General features: G+C 42.9%; 1 protein-coding gene across 3 annotated transcripts; it reads right to left on the reverse strand.

Moving 5' to 3' along the window:
* Positions 1-61: 61 nt before the first annotated feature.
* On the reverse strand, positions 62-25,912 carry TCP11L1 (t-complex 11 like 1). 3 transcript variants are annotated; one of them, XM_050955101.1, is made up of 11 exons: positions 25,894-25,912; positions 17,984-18,103; positions 16,595-16,761; positions 12,139-12,271; positions 10,867-10,987; positions 10,083-10,303; positions 8,792-8,928; positions 6,019-6,212; positions 3,468-3,649; positions 2,703-2,875; positions 62-2,187 (listed from the first exon to the last, which is right to left on the reverse strand). In XM_050955101.1, exons 3-11 carry the CDS (start codon positions 16,746-16,748, stop codon positions 1,967-1,969), a joined length of 1,536 nt encoding a protein of 511 aa, XP_050811058.1. In that variant the 5' UTR covers positions 16,749-16,761; positions 17,984-18,103; positions 25,894-25,912; the 3' UTR covers positions 62-1,966. The 3 variants fall into 3 exon arrangements, with proteins under 3 accessions (XP_050811058.1, XP_050811057.1, XP_050811055.1); XM_050955100.1 differs by lacking the exon at positions 25,894-25,912 and adding an exon at positions 24,941-24,959; XM_050955098.1 differs by lacking the exon at positions 25,894-25,912 and adding an exon at positions 24,591-24,862.
* Between the last annotated feature and the right edge of the window lie 530 nt (positions 25,913-26,442).

Consider the following 26,442-nt stretch of genomic DNA (forward strand, 5'->3'; position numbering starts at 1 on the left):
AGCAGTGAGACCAAAAGTAGACTAGAACATGGACAATACAAAAAAATAGTGCTAGACAAACTTAAGCTACTTATTTTCAATTTACTAAAGAATGTTCATATATATTTTTAGGCATTCAGCCAAAAGAACCATCCAACAAAGAAAATGGTTTCCTAATATTGTTGGCAGTTTCGTAATCGTAAAAATGAGGTAAGCTTTGTTTTGCATTGTGCAACCAAAGTTTGATTTAATACACTAATGTGGTGATACATCAAGCAAGTAAAGCTATTGTTATTTTATTCCATCTTCCCCAAAGAGCAGAAAACTGTTAGAGCCGTACATCCGCTCTCAGTTCAAGCCCTAGGAATTAATGAAATTTCAAAATGTGAAGGGAAGTGTAAGTACTAGAATGGGTACCTCCCTTATTACCACTGTTCTGTTGAATGTGACTGACTAGTCAACCAGTTTATTATTTTATTAATCAATAGTGTCAAAAAATGGCCTTCTTGTAAATTCTTCATTTTAGAATACAGTAAATATTCTATTTTTGTCATAGCGTCCCCCCACCCCAAAACTCTTAGGACAAGGTACCAGCCTATCATTTATTAACAAGAGCTCACTTCACCTTATATTATCTGAGATGCTAAGAACTTTGGCAACTATTTCTTACTCGGCCTGATGGGTTCTAGCAGCTGAAAAAAGTTTCAGTTTTGCTTTTCACTGTCCTAAACCTTAAATTTACTTCCAAGAAAAGTTTAAATTTCCATATTTTATGAATTACTAAGATCAGAAGTCCTTCAGAGTGCATTTAGAGAAAATCTTGCTAGTTATCTTCTCAAGAATCTAAAATACTTTGAATTCAAGAACATCTGTAAAACATGAAAAAGCATCTAACACTAAATAATAATCTCCCATGACTTCAAATGAACTTTAAATAGTTCATTTCCTAATATACCTTTTAAAGTTACTGTTTAAAGTCTTGGTATGTTTCAATTTCAGTGATATTTCTGAAACTATGAGCATATAATTGTCTCATAAGTCACACAGTTTTAGAAAAAAAGAGGAAGTTTCCTCATGCCTGAAATTCAATGCATAAGTCTTTATCCATCTTCTGAAAATGTTGACTCCTTTTTATATGAAATACTAATTTAGAAAAGTTAACTACCAGCAAAAGAAAGGCAAGAAATGCCATTCTTATCAAAACATTTCTCTCTTGGCCACCTGAAAGTTTTACAAAGAGAGAAATACAGCTGCAATCTTATAGACTGGTCACCCTTGTAACACTATACATAAAAGACGACAGTTATTTGATAACCAGAAAATTCACTACAAAATATAATCATATCATGTTTTTGGTAACTTATTTGCAGATAGAGAGCAAAATTTGCTATAGAAAAAATGTGATTAGCAGAAAGACTAGTAGCCTTATACTATTACAATAAAGTGCTATGTTTAGGCCTGCTCTTAACCACCATGATTCAAGTTTCTTACATCTCACATTTTAAAATTATTTCTTCAGTTGTTAAAACAGGATTTCGGAAGGCCAAATCACTCAGTATGGAAGAAACCTTTGCTAATCTTCTTTAGATGAACGCATACATTAACTTCATGGTAAACTGGAGAGTTAGAATGCTACAAAAAGCCCCCCGCCACAAAATCAGCAATTTAAAAATGCAGTCTGGTTGTACAATTGCTTAATCTTATCTAACATCTGCTCAGTAGCAAAAACTACAGCCATAAAATTAAGGAACATACCTTCAGCATGAATACTTATGCTAAAAATGCATCTATTTACCATTTAATTCAAAGCACCTAACCCAACTCAGACATAATTTTCCCCTTCAGAATCAGTGCTATTGAGTTACAGTAATAAAACTATGTTTTAATGGAATGCCACTTTCCAAAGCCAAGTTAGTTGCAATTTTTTTTAGCAGACAAAATTAACACTATCTAGATAGCATACAAACTGGTATGACAATTCTTCTGATTACCCTAACAACTCTGATTCTGCCTTATTCAGTAGTTTGCTGAGGATCACATCATAGTACGGGCTGAACACCATCTTGTTATAGTTGACAAGGCGAACATACTTGACAGCAATTTCTTCCATCTCTCTTTGAATAGGGCCTAATCCCCCAGGAATAGCAGGAAATGATTTCTGATGACCAGAAGTCAGATAGCTCTCCAAAAATGCCTGGATTCGAGAATCTGGTGGGGGGGGGAAAAGAACCAAAGTGTTTTTAAATACAAAACAAGAACAATGCATGTAATCTTCCTCCATGGTGCACTACCAAAAAAATCGGTGAGCACATCCTGTGTTATGTACTTCAATCCAGAGCTTCCTCCGAGCATAGATCCCAACATTATGTTCTACTGCCTGAAAAGATCATCATTTTAAAGAACTACAACTTCAGGCAGTAGACTTGGTGATGCAGGTGGCTTAACAGGTCAGTGAAGATCCAAGTTTAGGAATTCAAAGATCACTTCTACAGTTGAAACTTGGGCAACTACACTTAAATTCTGACCTGATTTTCAGAGTTGCTGAGCTGCCGAAGAGGTCAAGGTAAGGCACTCAACTTTGTCTAGTGGCTCACCATACATCAGATGCAAGTGTTATTAAATAATAAATATTAAAATCATACAAAACAGGTTATTCAGTGGGTTTACTAGCAGCAAAAGAAAAAAACATGTTTGAGAACACTGCATATACACTCCAAGATTACCTATCAATTTGCATATGGTGTTGTCAGAGTTTCCCAAAGTCTGGATCTGTCCTTTAAGTGCAATCTCTTTCTCAGCTGTGAATGGCATGAATCCATGTTGGGAAAGACAGCTATTAACTTCAGCACAGACCTTCTCACCAACAGTAGCCAAAGATTCACTCAGGTTAAAGGAGCTAGAGAGAACATGAAGAAGTAAACCATTCCTTAAGGATTGTTGCTTAGTCATTTATTTTGACTCTTTACAACCAGTCCAATTATATTGATTTGTGCTGCTTATATATTAACAAAACACTTGTTCCTCTCACCACCACTGTCTATGTCAGTCACCCTAAACCAACAGGTGTCTGCACACATGTATAGAACAAACAATTTTGTCAAGGATGGAGAGGGACTGGTCCAAGCTATGAAGCATGGTTAACTGCCAACATAAGGCTGTGGACTTGGTAGAAGACTTTGCATGAAAAATAGTAATAACAGCATATGAATTGTTTGGCACAGGCATGTTGGATGGGGAGGAAAGGAATAAAGTGGTTAATTTCCTTAGAAAATACTGCTAGCCTTGTACGCTTGTGTGAGTGAAAGCCCTCCATTCTAATCACTTGTCCCTTCTATCTTCCCTAAGTTTCTTGAAGTCAAGAGAGTAAGAGAAGCCCATGTAATCAATACTTACTAGGATCACAACAAAATTAAGCCATTAACTACCGCTTCAACAATTGAACATAACATAGGTGAGAGATGCGAGGTAGGAGTCATTCAGATACTCACGGAAGATGCATTCCCGTCAACAACACCTTTATAATGGTTTTGATTTTGTCAGCAAACCCTGGCAGATTGGAAAGTACTGCACCCGCTACGTTGAACATGACCAGGAGGATAGCACCAGTCAAGGTGAGCTGTTCCAGCTCCAGCTGCATTTCCTGAAAGCGGGTGTGGTCCATTAACAATGTCTGCAAAGATAGAGTAAAATCAAAATGCTGGGCTAACAAAGTATAGTGAAAATGAAATCGTGAGGCCATGTAACATAATGAAGATTATTCTGAAAACTAAATTCCTTTAGTACACAGACTTCAAAATTGTATCAGTGTTCCATTCATCTGAAGGATGGGCCAGTGGTACCAATGCCACTCTGAGTAAAATCCAATAGAGGTGCTCTGTAAGCAGCATGTTTGGAAGCCCAGAGAGGAAACATTTTATCTCCATTTGCTTCTCCTACAAAATTTCCATATTCACTCCTAAAACCCGATTTCCCAGATAGGAGTAGAATTCAAGGTCACTGTTAGTATATATCAAAAAGATGCATTACTCAGAAAACAGTCCTCTTTAAATTAAAAGCTTTTACTATGGTTACAGTTAGATAATTACTAGAGATTCCTCTCTCTAGGACCCTTCAAGGGATTGGTGTTGCAGTGGGATAGTGCACCAGTCTTTTATTTCCAACACCTAATTACACAATCAGTCTAGTCAAATATGGTCCACCTAATCTGATGTTTTCCCTGTAACAGTCGACAGTGCAAGAAATCCACAATGAACAATTATAGAATAACCTTCCTATGGGAGAAATCCTTCTACACTGGTTAGTGGCTGGTTTATGCACTGAAGATGTTTGTATCCATTTTACATTTTTTATCCTAAGGCAGACCCAAGGTTAGGTCTCAGTAAATGTCTCATCTTAGTGCTTAGAGGACATTTGTTTCCATCCAAATACCACCATTTACATTTATTAAAACTCAGCATGATAGGCAGTGTGTGCTCCAGAAAGATCCAGGAGTGGAGTATCAGGGATTAGCAGGTGAGAACCAAGGTGATTTAACAGAGCTGTGTTGGTAAACTTGCACAATGCCTGGTTTTAACATTTTCAATCCCTTGCTTTAATGAGCACTAATTCAATTCACAAAATAAAAGAATGTTTTTAAAAAATGCTTATGTTTCATCTTTGAATTATTCAGCTTCTATTACGGATGGATTTGTTTCAAGACAAACGAATAAAAATATTCTCCTTTTGAGATAAAAAGTTAAAACTTATTGGGTTACTACATTCAAAATAAAGCACGAGAGTTATCAATTAATGGATCACATTACACCAATCATAATTTATAGTGAACAATGTAAACTTTTGTAGCTCAGTTGTGAATGTTAGTTTTCTGAACTCTTTCACACGTGCCTTCCTCTCAAAACAGAGTTACAGGGAAATACATGCGATGGTTCATAAGATACAAGTTACAACTACCATAAAGGGGAAAGATTTTGTGGAGTGTTCATCCTGGGTGGGCAAACAGCTGTTTGATTACTTAACTCAATGTCAGTTCTCAACATACTGTATCCCTTATGCTTCTCTTCCATCAAACTGAATACAATGGTCAAAGTCAATGGAATAACTCTAGGTTTATAGTGGTACAACAGAATCTAGCTGCACTGCTTCTGCAACAAGCTGAAGGTTGTAAATCTAGTTTAAATTCAGAGGTTTGGGTTCAGAATCTTCCCAGCAACGAACTAGCTGTCCAGGTCTTAGAAAGACAGACAATTCTTCTGCAAAATCGTAAACCCTGAGATTTATGCTGTGAGCCTCATACACAAACAACTATTAAATGGCGACATTTTGCATGCCTAAAACCAGACATTAATAATCAAAATATCTGCTCAGCCATGCAGAAAGAACTCTCTGAAGCATCTTTTTTCTTTACAGTAGCTGCAACTAACACAACATAATGCAGTTTATGAACCGCTGTAGTGAGAGACCATGTGACAGTGTTTGAGACTTATATAACCCATAGAAAATTACAAAATCATATACAGAAAATTCATAGTGGAACCCCCAAAGGAACACGTGTTAAAAGTAACCTGATAAAAAGAATACATTAGGATTTGTATTACAGTAGCATCCAGGGGTCCCACTGAGATTGGAACACTCCTGTGCTGAGGACTGTGCAAAGTATTGGACTATTCCAGTCCTGAAGAGCTTACAATCTAAATAGACAAGACAGAAAAATGGTGGGAGGGAAAACAGAGGCACAGAAAAGGAAATGACTTGTGCAGTGAGACAGAGCCAAGAACAGAACCCAAATCTCATGATTCCCAGTCCAGTGATCAAGACAGTAGATTACGCTACCTCACCTTCAGTTAAACTTCAGTTTTGAAAAAAAAATGAATTCAGAATGGAGTTATCCTATTAAAAGAACTGCAACAGCTCCAGTTAAATCTTAAATCTTTTAGTATTTTATGTCAAGAACAAGGTTACGGATCCAAATTATTTCTGCTATTTCACCAAAAACAGTGTAGAAAATTAAATAAAAAGCTACATCATCTCTTAAATACCTACTTCTGGGAAAGGCCTGTGCACATGATCCCACTTAAGCAGCTTTAGATATGCCCAATTCTGTACAGCAGCAGGACACAAAACAGGAACTCCACTAGCAGCAGCACCAACACCAGGGGAAGGTGAATTTTTACACCTCAAATTGGCAAGATCATCTGATGCTTCTTGCAGCCAGTCGGTGACAAAGTCTAGAGAATCTGAAAGAAAGCATTTTGGTAAAAATCTTTTTCCCTCATGAATAGTTTTCAAATAATATCAATACTAGTCTTTCCTACTACCCATGGTGCTAGTTACTGAGATGCATTTTATTTACTTTATGATTCAGAACTTTGGAAGATACCAAAACAGATTGAACATAGAAAACCTTGTGGATGGAAACCACAAATTAATCTGGCAGTACTACAGACTAGCATGTTGATGCTGATTTATAGTGTCATATATTATACTGATATCCTGGGTCTGGGTTTATTTTTAAATGCAGAATTGTACTGTAAATTTATTGAATTGAAGCCTAGGCATCAGAGGTATCTCTGGGTACATCTACACTACAGGATTATTCCGATTTTACATAAACCGGTTTTGTAAAACAGATTGTATAGAGTCGAGTGCATACGGCCACACAAAGCACAATAATTCGGTGGTGTGTGTCCATGTACTGAGGCTAGCGTCGATTTCTGGAGCGTTGCACTGTGGGTAGCTATCCCATTGTTCCCACAGTCTCCCTCACCCATTGGAATTCTGGGTTGAGATCCCAATGCATGATGGTGCAAAAACAGTGTTGCGGGTGATTCTGGGTAAATGTCGTCACTCATTCCTTCCTCCGTGAAAGTAACGGCAGAAAATCATTTCGCGCCCTTTTCCCCTGGATTGCACTGGCAGACGCCATAGCATGGCAACCATGGAGCCCGTTTTGCCTTTTGTCACTGTCACCATGTGTGTACTGGATGCCGCTGACAGAAGTGGCACTGCAGCGCTACACAGCAGCATTCATTTGCAAGGTAGCAGAGACGGTTACCAGTCGTTCTGTACCGTCTGCTGTGCCACTGTAAATTGACGATGACGGTTATCAGTCGTTCTGCACCATCTGCTGCTGTCATGGGTGCTCCTGGCTGACCTTCGCTGAGGTCAGCCGGGGGCACAAAGACAAAAATGGGAATGACCCCCCGGGTCATTCCCTCCTTTATGTTATATCTAAAATAGAGTCAGTCCTGCCTAGAATATGGGGCAAGTGTACTAGAGAACCAGTGTACCAGAGAGCACAGCCGCTCCGTGTCAGATCCCACAGAAATGATGAGCTGCATGCCATTCTACGGGGTGCCCCTGCAACAACTCCACCCGTTGCTTCCCTCCTCTCCCAACTCTTCTGGGCTACTGTTGCAGGGTCCCCCCATTTGTGTGATGAAGTAATAACGAATGCAGGAATAAGAAACACTGACTTTTTAGTGAGATAAAATGAGAGGGAGGCAGCCTCCAGCTGCTATGATAGTCCAGGCAGGACATTAAACGGTGGGGGGGAGAGGAGCCCAGCATCCCGGTGCTATGATAGTCCAGGCAGTACAGAATCTTTTCTTTAGACATGAAGGGGGGGGGGGGCTAAGGAGTTCAGCCCCCAGTTGCTATGATGAGGACAGTTACCAGCTGTTCTGTATCATCTGCTGGGAATAACCGGGAGTCATTCCTATTTTTACCTTGGCGCCCCCAGCCAACCTCACCTGAGGCCAGCCAGGAGCACTCACGGGATAATGACGAGGACGGCTACCAGTCCTACTGCACTGTACCGTCTGCCACCGGGGAAGGGAGGGGAGAGGATGCTGCTGTTCAGTGCCCCAGCACTGTGTCTACCAGCAGCATGCAGTAGACATACAGTGACACTGAAAAAAGGCAAGAAATGATTTTTTTCCCTTTTCTTTCACGGGGGGTGGGGAGGGGGAGTAAATTGACAAGATATACCCTAAACCACCCCGGACAACGTGTTTGACCCTACAGGCATTGGGAGCTCAGCCAAGAATGCAAATGCTTTTCGGAGACTGCGGGGACTGTGGGATAGCTGGAGTCCTCAGCCCCCGCTCCCTTCCTCCATGAGTATCCATTTGATTCTTTGGATTTCCGTTACACTTGTCACGCAGCACTGTGCTGTGGAATCTGTATCATAGCCTGGAGATTTTTTTCAAATGCTTTGGCATTTCATTTTCTGTAACGGAGCTCTGACAGAACAGATTTGTCTCCCCATACAGCGATCAGATCCCGTATCTCCTGTATGGTCCATGCTAGAGCTCTTTTTGGATTTGGGACTGCATGGCCACCCGTGCTGATCAGAGCTCCACGCTGGGCCAACATGAAATGCAATTCAAAAGTTCGCGAGGCTTTTCCTGTCTACCTGGCCAGTGCACCCGAGTTCAGATTGCTTTCCAGAGCGGTCACAGTGGTGCACTGTGGGATACCGCCCAGAGGCCAATACCGTCAATTTGCAGCCACACTAACCCTAATCCGATATGGTAATACCGATTTCAGCGCTACTCCTCTCGTCGGGGAGGAGTACAGAAACTGGTTTAAAGAGCCCTTTATATCGATATAAAGGGCCTCATTGTGTGGACAGGTGCAGCGTTAAATTGGTTTAATGCTGCTAAAATCGGTATAAATGCGTAGTGTAGACTAGGCCTCTATTTGAATTACGGAGCAATGTAACAAAATACTGAATTTGGTGGGTTGTTTTGTGTTTGTGATACCAACATGCAAAGGCACATAATTCAGAAGAGGAAAAAAAAAAAAGTCATACTTGGCTGTTTCTCAAAAATCTTCTGAAACTTCTCTCTTTCATATTCAACAGATTGTTGCATTAAATGCGGCCTAATGCTACTGATAGCAAAGTTAGCCATGTCCATTTTCATTAAGTCTAATACAGAGAAAATTGCTCTGAAGAGAAAAGAAAAGAAAAGAAAAATACGTTATTCTTTCAAGCAGAGCTGCACATGTTTAAAATGTACAATTTGCAAGACTTACTTAGCATAGATTGTCCAAGGAAATGAGCTATTAAGAACATTATAAAAGCACGGTAAGTATTTACATGGAGCTTGAAGTCTTGGGGAAAAGCGCCAGGGTAATGAGGCTTGTTTCCCTGTAAAGAAACTTCTGAGAATGTACTAGAGTCCTTTTCACAGATCAGTTCTCTTGGGACACGTCATCACATGCTGAATTTAGGAAAAAGTCTTGAATTCCAAGCCTTACATATACTCTGACCTCTCTCAACCTGTGCATCTATTCTCCATGAGGGAGCTAAATAAAAATGAAAAGGCCATGGAAGAAATTAACTCCAACATCTACTTACATGTAAACATTTCCAGTCTCCAAGGGAAAAAAAAAAAAAAAAAGGTATTTTCCTCTAAGGAAATCCTTACTCTTGGGGACTACAAAGTTAGGAAATGCCTTAGTCAGGTTAGACACAAATGGCTCAAGACACTACTGATGACAGTTAACAAAAATTCCCTGTAACTGTTGAGAACTTGCACAATTTATTTAAATGAGATAGTAACAAAACAGAAAATGGCATAAGACATATCCAGGCCCTATATGCTTTCCACTTTTAAACACCTGTAATATATTATTACATATAAGAAAGGACGCGGAGGAGAAGAAATGAGGGAGGAATTGGTAGAAGACCACCCTAAAGCTCACTGAACATTATTATTTTCTAAATTATTTAATGTATATCAACAGAAAGGAAAAGTGAACAAGGAATTCATGCTTTTCTTAAGACAGTGTCCCAATATCCAGGAAAAGATTCTCTTACCTAAATATGGCATTTCAGAAAATGATTGTTTCCAATTACACAAAGCTACATACAAATACCTTCAGTTCACCAGAACCAAAAGGGTCTTTGCTAACAGCTGCCGGAATTTTCTTCTTTAGTCTTCCTCCTCTGCTTGCTTTATATTTTTCTAGAAAGAAATTTTTGCTAGCAGACTGTATATGCCACCAGCATGCACAGGTAAAATTTGGATTTTTCTACAAGCAAATCTGAAATGAATTAAATGACCCCACAGTCTGATTCCTTAATATCATTCCAGTACCTGAATAGTGGGACTATTTCATGAATGTCTTTCAGTTTCTTAATTTCCTCATCTCTAACTGGAGCACAAAGGGTCCCCATCATTCCAATGATGAATTCTGCCAGCTTAGAAATATCCAGGGCCCCATTCACTGCCTCCTGCTTTATCAAATCCAGATCCAGAACTTCAGTAATCTGATTTCTTAATCTAGTATGACCAGGCAATAAGAAAGATAGAAGAGCCTGAAAGAAAACAAATTTTCATTTTGCTTGTTTTTCACAACAAACAACATTATTGTTTCACCATCTTACAAAAGAACTGAATAATGGTCTGAATTAACAACCAACTTCATAGATTTCTATGCAGATGATGTCTTAATAGTTTTTCAAAACACAGGGCCACAAAAATTACACAGTATATTTTTTAATTATAGTTTTCCTGCATTCTACATAGTATTGGTGTTATTCAGATTGTAAGCTCTTTGGGACAGGGAGGGTTTTTTCGCTAAACCTAGACTGATGCCTCTAGGTGCTTTTGTAGCACAAATAATTAATGTCACATTTTGCTACTGCAACCTCAGAATTATTAAAGTAACATTACCTGCAACCGTCCCTTCATCTAACATGACTTGGCATTTCTTGCTTTCGCATTTAATTTTTCCCCCCATGTGTCCATGAAGCCTATAGATAAAACTATCGTCTAGACTTCTACAGAGCATTTGCCATCGCTGTATAACCGTGTGTATAGTTTGCATATTTGTGCCATGTAATCTCTGTAAATTATTTCTTATGTCACACCTTCTTACCTCTTTAATCTCCCCAACAAGTTTAATTGAATGATCATATGTTGGTGGATCTTCACTTAACTGGGCTTCCAGACAGTCCCAAAAAGCTTTATGTACAATCTCTTTTACAGTTTTCTCCAGGCTGTTAGTAAACACAACAATATCAAAAGATGACAGTTAGTATCTTACATGTAATGAATTAGAGAGGTTTAGAGGAGAAAATTGCCATTTTAATCAGGCGCAAGAGTATAAAAACTGGAATGATTTGGAATGGCTGACATCACAGCTGAAAAGATACAGAGCAGGTGAAAAACAAGACCCTTGAAAGCATCCAGAAAACACTACGTCTAAAAGTAATCTATAAAGAGAAGACAAATCACAAAATCATAATTTATTTCATCTTCACATGAACAACATCAGTGTTTCTTAGCAAGACGCAACCAAATTAACTTCCCTAGAAGCAGTGCAAGTCTTTTGGGTAAAATTTGAAAAGTGAAACCAGAATGTCACAGCAGTGAGGTATTTCCTTCATGACTGAGCACAACTCACCGCTTGTCAAAATACATGGGCATTAAGATATTTTTACTAAGTTGGACGGTCAAATTCAGAGTTAGTGTAAATAATCCCATTACTTCAACAACAAGTTTCAATGTTTTGATTTAATTGTGCAACTCTATTGAAGCTGCAAATGTTCACACTAGATCTGAATGTGGCCTTGATCCTTTTCTGAAGATGCCTGGAGCTACCTTGAAATTCTTACTCCATTAACCACTGAAGTTCAGGCAAATCCTGAAAGCAGTAACCCATTTGTTCCAAGAGCAACTTAAGGGTATGTCTAACGCTACAGCTGCAGCACTTCAGTTTGGACATTACCTATGCTGACAGGAGGGGTTTTCCCATTAGCGTAACAGCAATTCACCTCCCTGAGAGTCAGTAGCTAGGTTGACAGAAGAATTCTTCCATCAACCTAGCACTATCTAAATGGGGACTTACGTTGGCTCAGGGTTGAGGATATTTCACAAACCCAGCCGACATCGTTAATCCAACCAAATTTTCTAGTGTAGACCAGGCCCAAGAGTCAACTTTAGAGAGTTACTACAAAGGAAGAGGATGTTAAAGAATACAGAAGAGTAAAATAGTGGTGCTAGAATGAAGAAGTGGTGAAAAGCTAAGAAACACATTACAATTCTTTTCATGGAATTTTCCCCCAAAAGTATCTGCATATTCCACTCTTTACATCCAAAGGACTGATATAAACAGCTATTTCTTTCTTTCTGTCAGTAACCATCTTACCTGCCTTCTGGTAATTCAGCTGGTTTAATCTGGAAGCCTCCATTGACTACAATTTCATGTGCTAACGCCATATTGGAAACTCCTTTTGCTGTTTCCATCAGCTCTTCCATCGACACAAGCTGAGGGGGACTTGCTGTAACATTAACAAATACATGACGTTTATTTATTCTTTCAGAAGCTGGAGGTAAGACCCTCCTCCACCTTTCTGGGCCTCTTTCCACTAGTTGGCCAGTACAAAGGGGATGTAGAGCCAGTAGACAAGCCCAGCTGAGGATTCCCTCGATGTCATAGATCTGATGAGGCTGCTTCCTCTACCACCCCAAAGGGACATGTCTACAGCACCGTTGTGCTCCAATCAGCCATCAGTTAGGCCCCAAAATGCCTGCAACCTCTGCTGCATCAAGTCCCTCCTTAAAACACACATCTTCTTTTAGGGCAATAAAATCAAGTCCTTCCCAGGTGAAGGGGACAAACCATTTCTACAAAGTATGCAGACAATATTGTGGGGCCAACAAGCTTCATATGCAACTTCACCATTCCGTCCTGGAGATTTCTGCTGCATTTATTACGTGCACATTAACATTTGGATTATACATTTTTCAAGGCAGGGAGGGATCTCATCTTCCAAAGTATCTGTAAAGCACTTACACCGCCACCATGCAAGAAAACAGCTAGTTTTCCCTTCTCTACGTCCAGTGAAACCAACAACCTACTTGCCCTCCGTTTCCTGAAACCAAGGTCTTGCTGTTCTTAACTTACTAATGATTTCAAGGCCTAGCCTGTGCTCTGATGCCATAGCTCTTCTCCTTCCATTCATCTCTGTATGCTCAATTGGACACGGGTTGCTCCATATCCTAGAGCACAGCAAGAAGCCTGAGACTGGGGTTTGGAGTGGCATGAGAATTAGAAAGTGCACACAGGAATGGGAGGCAGCAGTACAGCAGGACACCACACACACCAGGCCCAGCTTTCATTAGGTAGTAAAGGAAGGAGGTAACTAGCTATAGAAAACTGGGAGGTGGAAGATCACTGGGTGGTAAAGCCAAGACTTGAAAACAGTACCAGCTGTCTGAACATAGTGGGAACTAGCGCTCAAATTTGTCCTGACTTAGGTTATATAACATCCCAGTGGGCCAGGGCTGATATTGCTGTGATACTGAACGCATTTGCAGCATGTAGCAATAAATGTGACAAAGGTGGTGATGATATAATAGGTGCTGATTAAGAGAGTAATGCTGCACCCACTGAAATCAACTGGAGCTTTGCCGCTGACCTTCTCAGGAGAAGATCTCCCCCCAAGTTGTGCTTGTAGCAGTGCTGACGTCAGTGCTAAGCAGCATAGACACAGAGCAGGCCTGCAGCAAGCTATTCCGAGTAATAAAGCATATGCCTTCCAAAAACTGAGAAAAAAAGGGAAAAGCTCTTCTCTGGTCCAATCATCTGTGAGAAGAGACCATATCATTAGTGCCATCAGAATAAGAGAGGGCTGGCCAGACTTCTCTCCAGCTGCACAGAAGGAAAAGTGAGAAAGAGGAAGATAAAGAACAACAGAAAGCAAGGATTGATTGCTCTGTCACCCTGTGATTGTGATAATTCTGTTGCTTCAATTCCAATTTTGGCAAAAACTTTATATATAATTACACACACCCCACACTGAAATAAAACCCCTTGATCCATACTAATCACACATTAGGTTAATTTGGAAGAGATTTTTTTTAGATTGATTAACAGGTTTATATGATTGGGTTTATGCAGGTAGCAACCTTCCACACGGAACAGGCCCTTCATTAAGAAGCCTTTCCCCAATTGTCTGCTATACAAAGTGTCATTTACTTAATAAAGAATTACTTGTGCCACTTTGTCAAACAGCTCTTCAGTTCACCCAGCACTCTATACACTTACATATTACTGCCTAGGGTTTGATCCTGCACAATGCCTGTGAGGAGTCTGAAGTGATGGGCAGACAGGCAGTGCACTCAGCCTCTGTTTAAATCAAAGTGCTCTTGCTTGATTGCCAAATTATTCCTGCCTAACAGCAGAAGTAAAGACTCAGAAGGGAAACTATAGCTAAGCACCTAATTTGTATGCTGAAAAATGCACTTAAGCACATCTCTTCAGACACACACATCTCCTGACCGTAGCCCTTTCTTTACCCAGCTTTCATGACTAGCTACCTCTCAGTGCAGAGGATTATGCCTAACACTTGACTTTTGCTTTTGCTCACACGTGTACTGCAGCACACTGGACTCTCTGAAGGGCATCTTGCAATATCAGGGCTAAGAGCATAAATCCCATACGGAATGTCTCCTGTGTTTGACAACTCCAAACCCCATCATGCTCAACAAATAATTAGCACTGGTTTTAAAAACAGAAACACAGATAAAATGCATTGTATTTGCAGGCTTTTGCAAATAATATCTGTGGTAATTCTGTTTCTTTAGCCATAAGCAGAAATCATACCCAGGGGAATTCCCATTTGCTTTTTCATTTGTTTTACCTATGGGGACTTGCTAGTCAGACCAGACTTTTCAGAAACAATAGTAATATCATAACCAGCTCCTACACTAAACACAAAAACACCAAACCAGAAAGACCATACTCCAGCAATAAACTTTAATGCAACATGATGATCTGGCAAGAATGTTTGTCACTGCCCTGTAGCATTAGGACTGAAAATGTTTCCAGCCCTATTAAAGCTCATTAATTTTCAGACTTAAGGTACACTACACTGCCTGGCAGAACCAAAAGCTGACATGTCCTTCGATTTGACCTCTTTTGGGGGATAAGGTCCCTTTGAAGGTTAACGAAACAACTATTAAAACTATAAACCAAAGGCTACAACCCTCCAGAAAGCTAAGCGGATGGATTGGATGACGTACAAGCAAAAGAGCAAACTATATTGGGCCAGATCCTGTAAATACTTAGACACTCAAATATTCCCACTGAAGTCAGATGACTCACAGGGTTCTCAAATTGGGGGTCGTGATCTATTACAGGGGGGTCACAAGCTGCCAGCCACCATCCTCAAGCCCCGCTTCACCTCCAGCTTTTATAATAGTGTTAAATACTTTTTAAAATGTGGTTTTAATTCATAAACAGGGATCGCACTCAGAGGCTTACGGTGTGAAAGGGGTCACCAATACAAAAGTTTGAGAAGCACTGAGTTACTCCGATTCATAAGTATTTCCAGGTGCAGGCCCTTGGTTAGGATCACAGACACAGGCATGCACATGACACGTGTTGAACACACCACTCTACTGATTCTGGCTCACTAATGTTAGGTGGAAAGGGCTGAAGTTTATTAATATCCTGTGCTTTCCTTCCCCCTCCCTTATGGGTATATCTCTAGGCACAAGCGGACCTTGTGACCACAGGACCTCTATTTGCCTGTGGGCATTCAGTAACAGTAAGGTTTAAAGCAGATGTAGATTTCACATAGTAGTGGAGGGTGTGAAAGACACCATTTCAAATGTTCATAGGAGCCCTCCACATGACCAGAGGTTGTTCTACAATAGCACTTATATTCTCCCCCAACAAAACACAGCACCCGGAGAATGACTGCAAGAAACCTGAATGCTGCTCCTTGTGAGCAACAGGAACTGCTAGAGGAGGACACGCAGAGCTCTTTCCCCCACAACACAGAGGCTGGCTAGGATATAGAGTGTGCCTCTGAGACCCTGCTAGTTTGGGACCTAAATTTGGATCCCTGTACTTTTCAAAATCGACCAGATACAAAAGCACAGAAAACAATTATTTAGAAAATGACAAATGGCCAAATTCTGAAGCCCTTATTCATGGAAAATGTCCCATTTATTTAAATAAAAGAGTTTTGATAACATAAGGATTTGGCCCAGTAATTGCAAAAAGTGAACTGAAGTAATAATTCTTCCCTAGAAGGATGTGGGTGGTGATTTTATGATGGAAGGACAGCCAGATGTGGTGGCAAGCCCACAATGTTTCTGAGAGCCTTCCACCCACATTAACTTTAATAAGGATAGAGGGCATTGTGCATCTTTTAGGATCAGGCCCTAAATAACCAAGGATAGTAAAATTATAAGTTGATGACAATGGAATTCCAGGACTTCTTCCAGTGACAGCTTTCACTTCCTTCCTATAACTAACTGGAATGAATTCCAAGCTTACTCTGGGGGAAGAAACATTTGCTGGTTTTTATTCTGGTACTGTGGCCTGATCAGGAGTGCTTGAGGGGTGCATTAACTTATGGCAGTCTTATCCAGCCTCCCTATGGGCTGCTTCACAGGACAGAAAAGCCAATGACATTAAAGGAAAAAAAAGTTTTCTTCTCCTTTTTAATTGTTAATGATCAATACAATATTTAATTAATTACACAATAGTTAATTGTGCAGCACCCAGTGAGCCTTTAAAAGAAATCTAAATATTTATCTTCACAACAAGAAAAATATATTTTGTACTTTATTTTAACAGATTTGCTTACATTGAGCTCTGTTGCATCTGTGTGGACTTGAGGTACTTTGTCGTATCCTCTCTCTCATAGATTGATCTGGGTTGTTCAAGCTGTCCTCTTGGATATCTTCTGAATCACTTGATTTTTCCTCACTTGTATGTGGAATATTAGGATCCTGAGACATTTTTAATGTTTCTCTTTTTAGGGAAGAGGGGGAAAAAAAACAACAACACAGAACGGAACTGAATTGATATACACTCTTCCTGCCCTTGCAAAAAACAGACAGACAAAAGCCAGCAAAATTCCCTGTATGGTTTTAGATAAATCAGAGATCCTCCCTCTTGATTTTTTTTAAAGGTTCAAAATAAGGAGATCCTTTCAATGCAGTTACTATTTACTCGATATTTTTGTTCACAAGCCCTCATAAATTTGAAACTGTTTCCTTCTCATAATGTACAAGATACAGATATACCTCTACCTCGATATAACCCTGTCCTCGGGAGCCAAAAATATCTTACCATGTTACATCGAACTTGATTTGATCCTCCGGAGCACGCAGCCCACCCCCGGAGCACTGCTTTACCGTGTTATATCCGAATTCATGTTATATTGGGGTAGCGGTGTATTTTAAGATTGCTAACGAGTGAGTGACTTTTTAAATATATATTAAAAGAAGAGATCCTTGAAGCAATTTTATGCACATACATTACTTGGATTTTGAAATTAGATAAAAGAAGAAAAGTAGATTACATTTTTAAACTACCATTTTAGACATTGTCCCTACTAAGGAGTGTAATAAAGTGTTTTGCTCATATGTTCCAGAACTGAAGACAAATTCTGCTCTGATTTATTATCAGAACTCAGTGCAATCCATCTGAAAACAATGGGATCAACCTGAAGATAGTGAGGTAAATCAATGCAGAATCTGGTTCCTAAATTTTAATTTAAGAGGCATGATTTATCCAAGTTAGGAGGATTTATTAAAAAACATAAAAAACCCTGATTTAATAAACAACCAGTAGTTGTGGACATTACAATGTTGGATTTTACAGCATATCACATCACATGCACTTTAGAATAATCCTTCAGTACACTGCAAAAGTGGCATTTTTAAAATATTTTGCTCAATTCAGTAACTTTACATCCTTCACAGGAAAACGTGAATGTGAAATAGTTGAAGCAATTTGCAAAGACTATCTACTATACATTAAGTTACCATTCACTGGTTGTGGCTTCAGGTAATAATAAAAAATAAATAAATAAATAAATACCACCTAGCTCTTAAATGAAAAGCTAAAAACATTTTAAAATATATCACTGCTCTGAAATCAAATATCCAGCATCTCCCCAACCTCCCATTTCTTAGAATAGCCTCTGCATGAAAATAAAGGGGGACACACAAACAAACAAAAAACTTACTTTTTCACTTAATAATATCAGTGGACCACAGGCTGCAAAAGATGAGAAAGTCAGGCTGTCAGCAAGAGAAACTGTCCCAGGAGCACCTCAAGGCTATTTAAGGCAAACTGGAGCATAGGCCTATGTGGATGAGAATGTAGCAGGAAGTAAAACAGAGGAAATACAAGAAGCTGCTCTGTGTTTTTAATACAATAATTAAAAGATTGAACCTGGTGCATCCTACCTCCCTCATCTTAGAGGAGATAACAGGAAAACTCATCATGAATTATTTTGTATTACAGTAGTGCCTAAAGGGCCCGATTGTGGGAGGTGCTATACACATTCATGCAGTAAGAGACAGTTCTCTGCCCCAAAGAACTTACAAGCTAAATTACCAAGACAGATAAAGGGTACAAGGCAGGAAGTATTATTCCTATTTTACAAATGGGAAAGTGAGACACAGAGAGCTTAACTTGTGTAAGGTCACACAGGAAACCTATGGCAGAACCAATAACTGAACCCAGATCATGTGTTCCAGTCCAGCATTTTAGCCACAAGACCAGCCATGCCCCAATCTGTAAGTTGCGCCCTAGAGAGGAAAAGCTATGCCACCCATTTCTCTTTACGTCTCTGAACCAGCACCAGAATCGCTGACCAGCTCTATAGCACATTTCTAATCACTTGAGCCATCCAACCTCTACATACAGGACTTCATCCAGTGCAAACATACCAATGACCAGAGCACCAATCCTGATGTCCTGGAGTTAATCTAATACTCAGCCAAGACAAGAAATAGATCTCATCCATTGAACATGGTTCTGTAACCCACATGGATCAGCCAGCCAAGCTCCTTGCCCCATGGCATGCAAAGGATAACCTGAGCTCTTTCCAATAGTACAGCAGCAGCCACAACCAAGTTCCAGAACCACCACGTCCCCAGCATATGAGAAAGGTAAGGATAGCCACACCAGGATGTTCAATGAGCAGAAAGGGTAGAGCAAAGGATCTCAGGCCTGGAGAATGAAGGGTCACAGCTACAGTGAACAATGCAGCAATTAGGAGGAGGAGGTCTGATGACAAAAAAAGCATCTAGAAGCTGAGTACAGTGACGGATGCGGTAGAAAAACCTAAGATGGATAAGGTAGGTCTTGCTAAACAAATGAAAGGGGAAAAATTGAAAACAATTTCCATTCACTGTTTCTTGGAAAATAGTGCCAACACAAAATCTCCCCAAATATAGAAAACAAATTGGATTGTTACTATCTATCCATCCACATAATGTGGTTTCCCCTACAGTCCCAACCTGCTGCTTCCTCTGAAAAAATGGTTCCAGAAATTCTGAATCTGAAGTGCAAGCATGGCTGTATTAAAAGATCTCTCTCCCCTTATACACCACCACCACCATATCTGAGCGCATCACCATCATTAATGGATCTAAACTTCACAACAACCCTGAGAAGTAAGGAAGTACTATTCTTATGTATCAGAGGGGTAGCCGTGTTAGTCTGGATCGGTAAAAGCAGCAAAGAGTCCTGTGGCACCTTATAGACTAACAGATGTTTTGGAGCATGAGCTTTCGTGGGTGAATACCCACTTCGTCGGATGCATGTAGTGGAAATTTCCAGGGGCAGGTACATATACGCAAGCAAGAAGCAGGCTAGAGATAACGAGGTTAGTTCAGTCAGGGAGGATGAGGCCCTCTTCTAGCAGCTGAGGTGTGAAAACCAAGGGAGGAGAAACTGGTTTTGTAGTTGGCAAGCCATTCACAGTCTTTGTTTAATCCTGAGCTGATGGTGTCAAATTTGTAGATGAACTGAAGCTCAGCAGTTTCTCTTTGAAGTCTGGTCCTGAAGTTTTTTTGCTGCAGGATGGCCACCTTAAGATCTGCTATTGTGTGGCCAGGGAGGTTGAAGTGTTCTCCTACAGGTTTTTGTATATTACCATTCCTAATATCTGATTTGTGTCCATTTACCCTTTTGTATAGAGACTGTCCAGTCTGGCCGATGTACATAGCAGAGGGGCATTGCTGGCATATGATGGCGTATATTACATTGGTGGACGTGCAGGTGAATGAACCGGTGATGGTGTGGCTGATCTGGTTAGATCCTGTGGTGGTGTCGCTGTTGTAGATATGTGGGCAGAGTTGGCATCGAGGTTTGTTGCATGCATTGGTTCCTGAGTTAGAGTTACTATGAGGCGGTGTGCAGTTACTGGTGAGAATACGTTGGCAGGTTATCTGTGGGCAAGGATGGCCTGCCACCCAAGGTCTGTGAAAGTGTGGGATGATTGTCCAGGATGGGTTGTAGATCCCTGATGATGCGTTGGAGAGGTTTTAGCTGGAGACTATATGTGATGGCCAGTGGGGTCCTGTTAGTTTCTTTCTTGGGTTTGTCTTGCAGTAGGAGGCTTCTGGGTACACATCTGGCTCTGTTGATCTGTTTCCTTATTTCCTCGTGAAGGTATTGTAGTTTTGAGAATGCTTGGAGGAGATTTTGTAGGTGTTGGTCTCTGTCTGAGGGTTAGAGCAGATGCGGTTGTACCTCAGTGCCTGGCTATAGACAATGGATCGTGTGGTGTGCCCGGGATGGAAGCTAGAGACATGAAGGTAGGCATAGCGGTTGGTAGGTTTTCAGTATAGGGTGGTGTTAATGTGACCATCACTTATTTGCACAGTGGTGTCTAGGAAGTGGACCTCCCGTGTAGATTGGTCCAGGCTGAGATTGATGGTGGGGTGGAAGCTGCTGAAATCGTGGTGGAATTTTTCCAGAGTCTCGTTCCCATGGGTCCAGATGATGAAGATGTCATCAGTAGGTAGAGAAGGGACGTGAGTGGACGAGAGCTGAGGAAGCATTGTTCCAGGTCAGCCATAAAAATATTGGCATAGTGTGGGGCCAGGCGGGTGCCCATAGCAGTGCCACTGATCTGGAGATAATATATTGTCATCAAATTTGAAATAGTTGTGTGAGAGGATAAAGGCACAGAGCTCAGCAACCAGTTGTGCTGTGGCATCATCAGAGATACTGTTCCTGACAGCTTGTATTCCATCTGTGTGTGGGATGTTTGTGTAGAGAGCCTCTACATCCATGGCGGCTAGGATGGTGTTTTCTGGGAGGTCACCAATGCATTGTAGTTTCCTCAGGACACTCTCTACACTAACACCAGAACAAATCAACATATCCTCAGAGCCCCGACCAGGGTTATCTATCTACTACCCAAGATCCAAAACCCGGAAATCCTGGAAGCCCCATCATCTCGGGTATTGGAACTCTCACTGAAGGACTGTCTGGATATGTGGACTCTCTATTCAGACCCTATGCCACCAGCACTCCCAGCTATCGCCGTGACACCACTGATTTCCTGAGGAAACTACAATGCATTGGTGACCTTCCAGAAAACATGCAGAGATTCCCAGCCGTGGCTGGGATTTAAAGGGCTCAGGACTCCCTGCGGCTGCCAGCAGCCCAGAGCCCTTCGAATCCCAGCCCGTGACTACTGATTGCCCCCTCCCCGGACTCCTGCCCCAACTGCCCCCCAGGACCTCCATCCCCTATCTAAGCACCGCTGGTCCTTGTCTCCTGATACCCCTCTCCCAGGACCCCTGCCCCTAACTGCCCCCAGGACCCCACCCCCTATCTAAATGCCGCTGCTCCTTGTCCCCCGATTGCCCCCTCCCGAGACCCCAGCCCCTATCTAAGCCTCCCTTCTCCTGGTCCCCAACCGCCCCCTCCTGAGACCCCCTCAACTTTCCCCCAGGACCCCACCCCCTATCTGTCCCCTGATAAACCCCTGGGACTCCCATGCCTATTCAACTGCTTGCTGTCCCTGATTGCCCCTCCGAACTTCCGCCCCATCCAACCCCCCTGCTCCCTGTCCCTTGACCGCCCCCCCCGGAACCCCCTACCCCTTCTCCACCGCCCCAGCCCCCTTACCATGCCACTCAGACCAGCGTCTCTGGCTCCGTGCAGCTCCAGACAGTTGCCATGCTCCACCGTGGAGCCCAAACATGCCCCCCCCTCCAGCACCTGCCTTCCAGATTTGAACACCTCAGAATTCAGTAGCGCTCAAGCTCAGTTTGGGCAGCTGTTACTTCATTTCTCCCAAATCAAATACACTGATCCACTGTAACTTGCTGTAGAAAAAGTAGGATAAAATTCAGCAAGAAATGCTTATTAGAACTGGAATTGCTATTTTCAACAGCCACTGCCTTTTTGTTTGTTTGAAAAGAAGACAGTGATATTGCATTGGCAAATTCCCCATAGAAAGAAACAGTAGAACAAAAGAATAATAAAGGCACCTCAACTTTTCCGCATTTATGGAGGACAGTCTTATAATATGCATCCAGATATCCTCCAATCACGCAAGCTGAAAATTGTTCCACTTTACTGCAGCTCTGTAACCATACGGGAACCAATCCTGTCTGTGTTTTGTGCACATCCAAAATTCCTGCTGAATGACTTGCCCTGGGGAGCGGGTTACCAGTGACGCAGGGCTGGAGGGGGCAGGAGGTGTGGGGAGGGGGCACTGGTGGGAGGGAGCCCAGGGCTGGGGCAGCAGCGGGGTGGGGGGAGGGCACCGGTGAGGAGGAAAGGGGGAAGCCCAGTGCTGGGACGGCAGGGGGTGTGTGTGGGTGGGGGGAGAGCCCAAGGCTGGGGCAGCAGGGGGGTGGGCGGAGGGCACTGGTGGGGGGAAGAGGGGAAAGTCCAGTGCTGGGGTGGCGGGGGAGGGAAGAGCCCAGGGCTGGGGCAGCAGAGGGCTGCGGGGGGGAGGGGGCTGAGACAGGGGGCAGCCAAAATTTTTTTTTGCTTGGAGCAGCAAAAAACCTAGAGCCAGCCCTGGGTATTCACCCACGAAAGCTCATACTCCAAAACGTCTGTTAGTCTATAAGGTGCCACAGGACTCTCTGCTGCTATTATCCTTTTGTTACAGATGGAGAAATGGAGGCATGGAGTGGATTAAGTGATTTTATCAAGTTTATATGGCAGATCACTGGCAGAGCCAGGAACACAGACTAGAATTTGGCAGACATAGGCTATCTCCCAACCTACTAGAACATCCTTCTTATGCTATAGGCTGCACTCTAATTAGTCAGTCTCCACAAAATAAAAGACTAACAGTTATACTCTCCAAGCTACACAATTTCACATATAGAATAAAAATTATTCTCCACAGTTCATCTGTGCAGTGTCACTCTGAAATCAAATGCCACCTGATCAAAGACCTTTTATGCATTTGAGGCAGTACTTGTTAGGTTAGCGTCTAATTTGCAATGGTCTATTTTCACTAGATTGTTACTATTGTCTATTAGAATGTATCTAGAACAACTCCCTTTTGCACTGGTCAAATAAGCTTAACAATACCTCTTCAGAATCAGCTAGCTGCATCTTTTGTAAAGAGTTTGGAGTCCATTCAATTAAATGAAAAGAGTCTGTTTCATTGGTCTTCGCTTCACTTTCTTTTGAATAAAGAGAGAAATGTAACAAAAGTTAAAATATTAAATTTTTTAACTTAAAAAATAATAATTTTCCTGGGCATGGCTCATTTCATCCAAGAACCTCAAACTGTCCTGCAAATATTGATGTTAAATAAATGTCGCAAAGCCCCTGTGAGATATTATTCCCAGTTTTACAGATAGGGATACAAAACCGCAAAAATGTTTAGGTCCCAATGCTGCAATGAGCTCTGGGACTCGTTTGTGTGTAGCTCGTTGCGACATCAATATCAAAATCACAAATCAAGTCATCGCCCATGCTGAGCATCTTGACGATGCTCCTCACCCTTTAATAAGTCTCTCGTCCAAAACTCACTGACTTCAGTGGGAGTCTATTGATTTCCGTGGCCTTTGCATCAGGCCCTATTCACCTAGTGAGAACCCCATTTACAACTTCACATCATCATAATAGTAGTGAGCACTATTGCTGTCCTCTTTAGTAAACAAGCCAGGGAATCATGGGCTCTAGACTGCCAAGGCAAAATAAGCATGCAGAAATGGTTAACATTTACCTTGGTTTATTAATCCTTCCACCCAGTCCCATAATATGATGCCCTGGGTCGCTACTCTGCTGGAGCTGACCTACTGAATTAAGGCAAGTACTGGAGTCATTTGTTTTGTCTACAGTATTGCATGATTTTGCTAATGGTTCCTTATCACTCCTTTTGGGGTGCGGAATATTAAGAACGAGGAAGTCAAGCCAGACACGCACAGTAGGATGGCAGGAATAATAGGCTTTACCCAAACCCTGCTGCGTACCTCCGTTATCAACCCCCACCCCCGCACCCCACATGTAGGGCCAGAACTTCAACCCCACGCAAAACAACAGGCACCAGCCAGAAAGCAGGGCCTGACTCAGCACTGCAGCAGGGACACGGGGGCCTTTCCGCAGACAGGGAGCCCAGCCTGCCAGCCACAAGCCGACGCACGGGCTGCTCCCCCAACAGGGATGCGGGAGAGAGCCGGCCCCCCACCCCCGGCAGCAGCAGGCGGGCGGCCCCAGCCCCTAACCGGGAAGGGAGGGGGACGAGGTGTCTCTCCAGCCCCACAGGGGACAGGGAGCGGCTCGGGGCGGGCACAGGGACGCGGGTGCTGGCGCAGCTACCAGACCATCGGCCAGGCTCCGCGCCCCTCGCTTACCTGGGCGGCGGGCTGAGGAGCCCCAGTGACTCCGGGCACCGGCAGCGAGGCAGAGGGCGTGGGCGAGCGGCCACGGCTCCCCCCGCAAGCCGGGCCCGGGCTACAGTGCGCGGGCGCTTTGCAAAGGGCCGGGAGCGGCCAGCCCCGCGCAGGGCGGCGTCATGGCTCTGAGCCGGGCAGCCGGAGTCACGGCGGCAGCATCCGCAGCGCGGAGTCTCTCGGGGAGCAGCGGCCAGCCAAGGCCCAGGGGCGGCGCCGGCTGCACCAGCCGCTGGAGGGGGCTGCGGGCAGGAGCGAGCCGGCTGAGGAGGGGAGCGCGGGGCGGTGGCTAGCCCGGCCCGTAGCCCCACCTGCTGCCGCGTGGGGGCGGCCCCGCTGCTGTACCACGCGGCTTCGGCCAGTCTGCTGGGGTAGGAGGGAGCCGCTGCGCCACGGACAGGCCCTAGCGCCCCTGTGCTTCGGCCTCAGCCTGTAGTCCCTGCACCCAGGGAGATGCTGCTGGGCTGAAACAGAGTGTAGCGGGGAGCGCTCCACGCAACGTCCTCAGATGCTACATGGCGTGCGGACCTTCTCCTTGGAAGTGTGTTTCCCCTCCGAAATAGCCGGGCCTGCCAGCTTTACTGCACACTCGGTGGTGCTGGGACACACACTGGGGCGGCTCTGGTTCTCCTTTTACGCTCGTGTCTGGTGTAAGCATAAAAAACCTCTCATTTTAAAAGGGTGAAACCAATTCACAGCATCAAATTGGCAAGAACCTTTTCCAAGACACCCCCTTCTCCACCACGTTTCTAACCACATAGAAGAGGAGGGTGAAGGGGGGGAAGGTTTCTTTACAAAAGAAAAGAAAACAAAACAAAACATGGCTGACATGCTATGAGTAAAGACTTTGTATAGACAAGGAAATTTATTTCCTGTTAAAAAATATTGATCCCTTAATTCTTTAAAGTGCATAATTTTCCTTCCAACCTAGCTACGGTTATTTGATTCAGTAAAGGTCTTATAATGGAACACTAAAAGCCCTTAGGGTAGATAGCTTGTAAAATTGATTGTTATAGGGTAGGTTCTCTTTGTTTACTTACACCAGGAGTCCAGTGACAGGAAAGCTTATGCCCAAATTAATCTGTTAGTCTTTAAGGTGCCACTGGACTCCTTGTTTTTGTGGATCCAGACTAACACGGCTGTCCCCTGATACTTGACCGCAACCACAGGATTAGGATAGAAAAGAATTTTAACAGTGACAGAGTTAGACTGATTACAGCATTCAAATTATAAAGCTGTTGTAGGGTGAATGCAGAGTACTTACCCCTATCTCCTTGTGGCTGTGTGGCATAGCAGGCTCTCCTCATCTAGCACTACCACCAGCTCCGGCCCTGCAGTGGTCTGCCTCTTCTCCTGAAAAGGCTCTGCAGTCAGGTCATCATACCATGTCCTCCCTCACCCCAATCTGGGGTAACAGAGTTCAAACAAGAATCAGAGATCTTTAAATCAGGTCTTCATCCCTCGATTCTGGGCTCCATGGTCCTTACAGCCCCCTCTTGCAGCTTTCAAGAGTCCCTATCTCCTTATGTCAGGGGGCTCCAACCACGTTCCCTTATGGCTGTTAGAGGAGGAGGGCTGCCTGGCTTCCCCTGAGTTCTAGTCCAGGGACCCTGTAGTGAGCAGGCACGGGCTGTCGATTCAGACTTACCCCCAGCTACCTCCCTGGACTTTTTGCTATGTCAGGCTGGTAGCAGGGTTCCTACAGTGCCTTCCTAGGCCCCCCGTGTACTTTTTTTCCTTCTTAGGTACCACAGCCTCTCAAGACTCTCCCTTCTCTTGTGGCAGGGCCTAGCCAGGCTCCTCCCTAGCATCC

This window comes from Gopherus flavomarginatus, chromosome 5, assembly GCF_025201925.1.
Source record: "Gopherus flavomarginatus isolate rGopFla2 chromosome 5, rGopFla2.mat.asm, whole genome shotgun sequence".
In the NCBI taxonomy this organism is placed as follows: domain Eukaryota; kingdom Metazoa; phylum Chordata; order Testudines; family Testudinidae; genus Gopherus; species Gopherus flavomarginatus.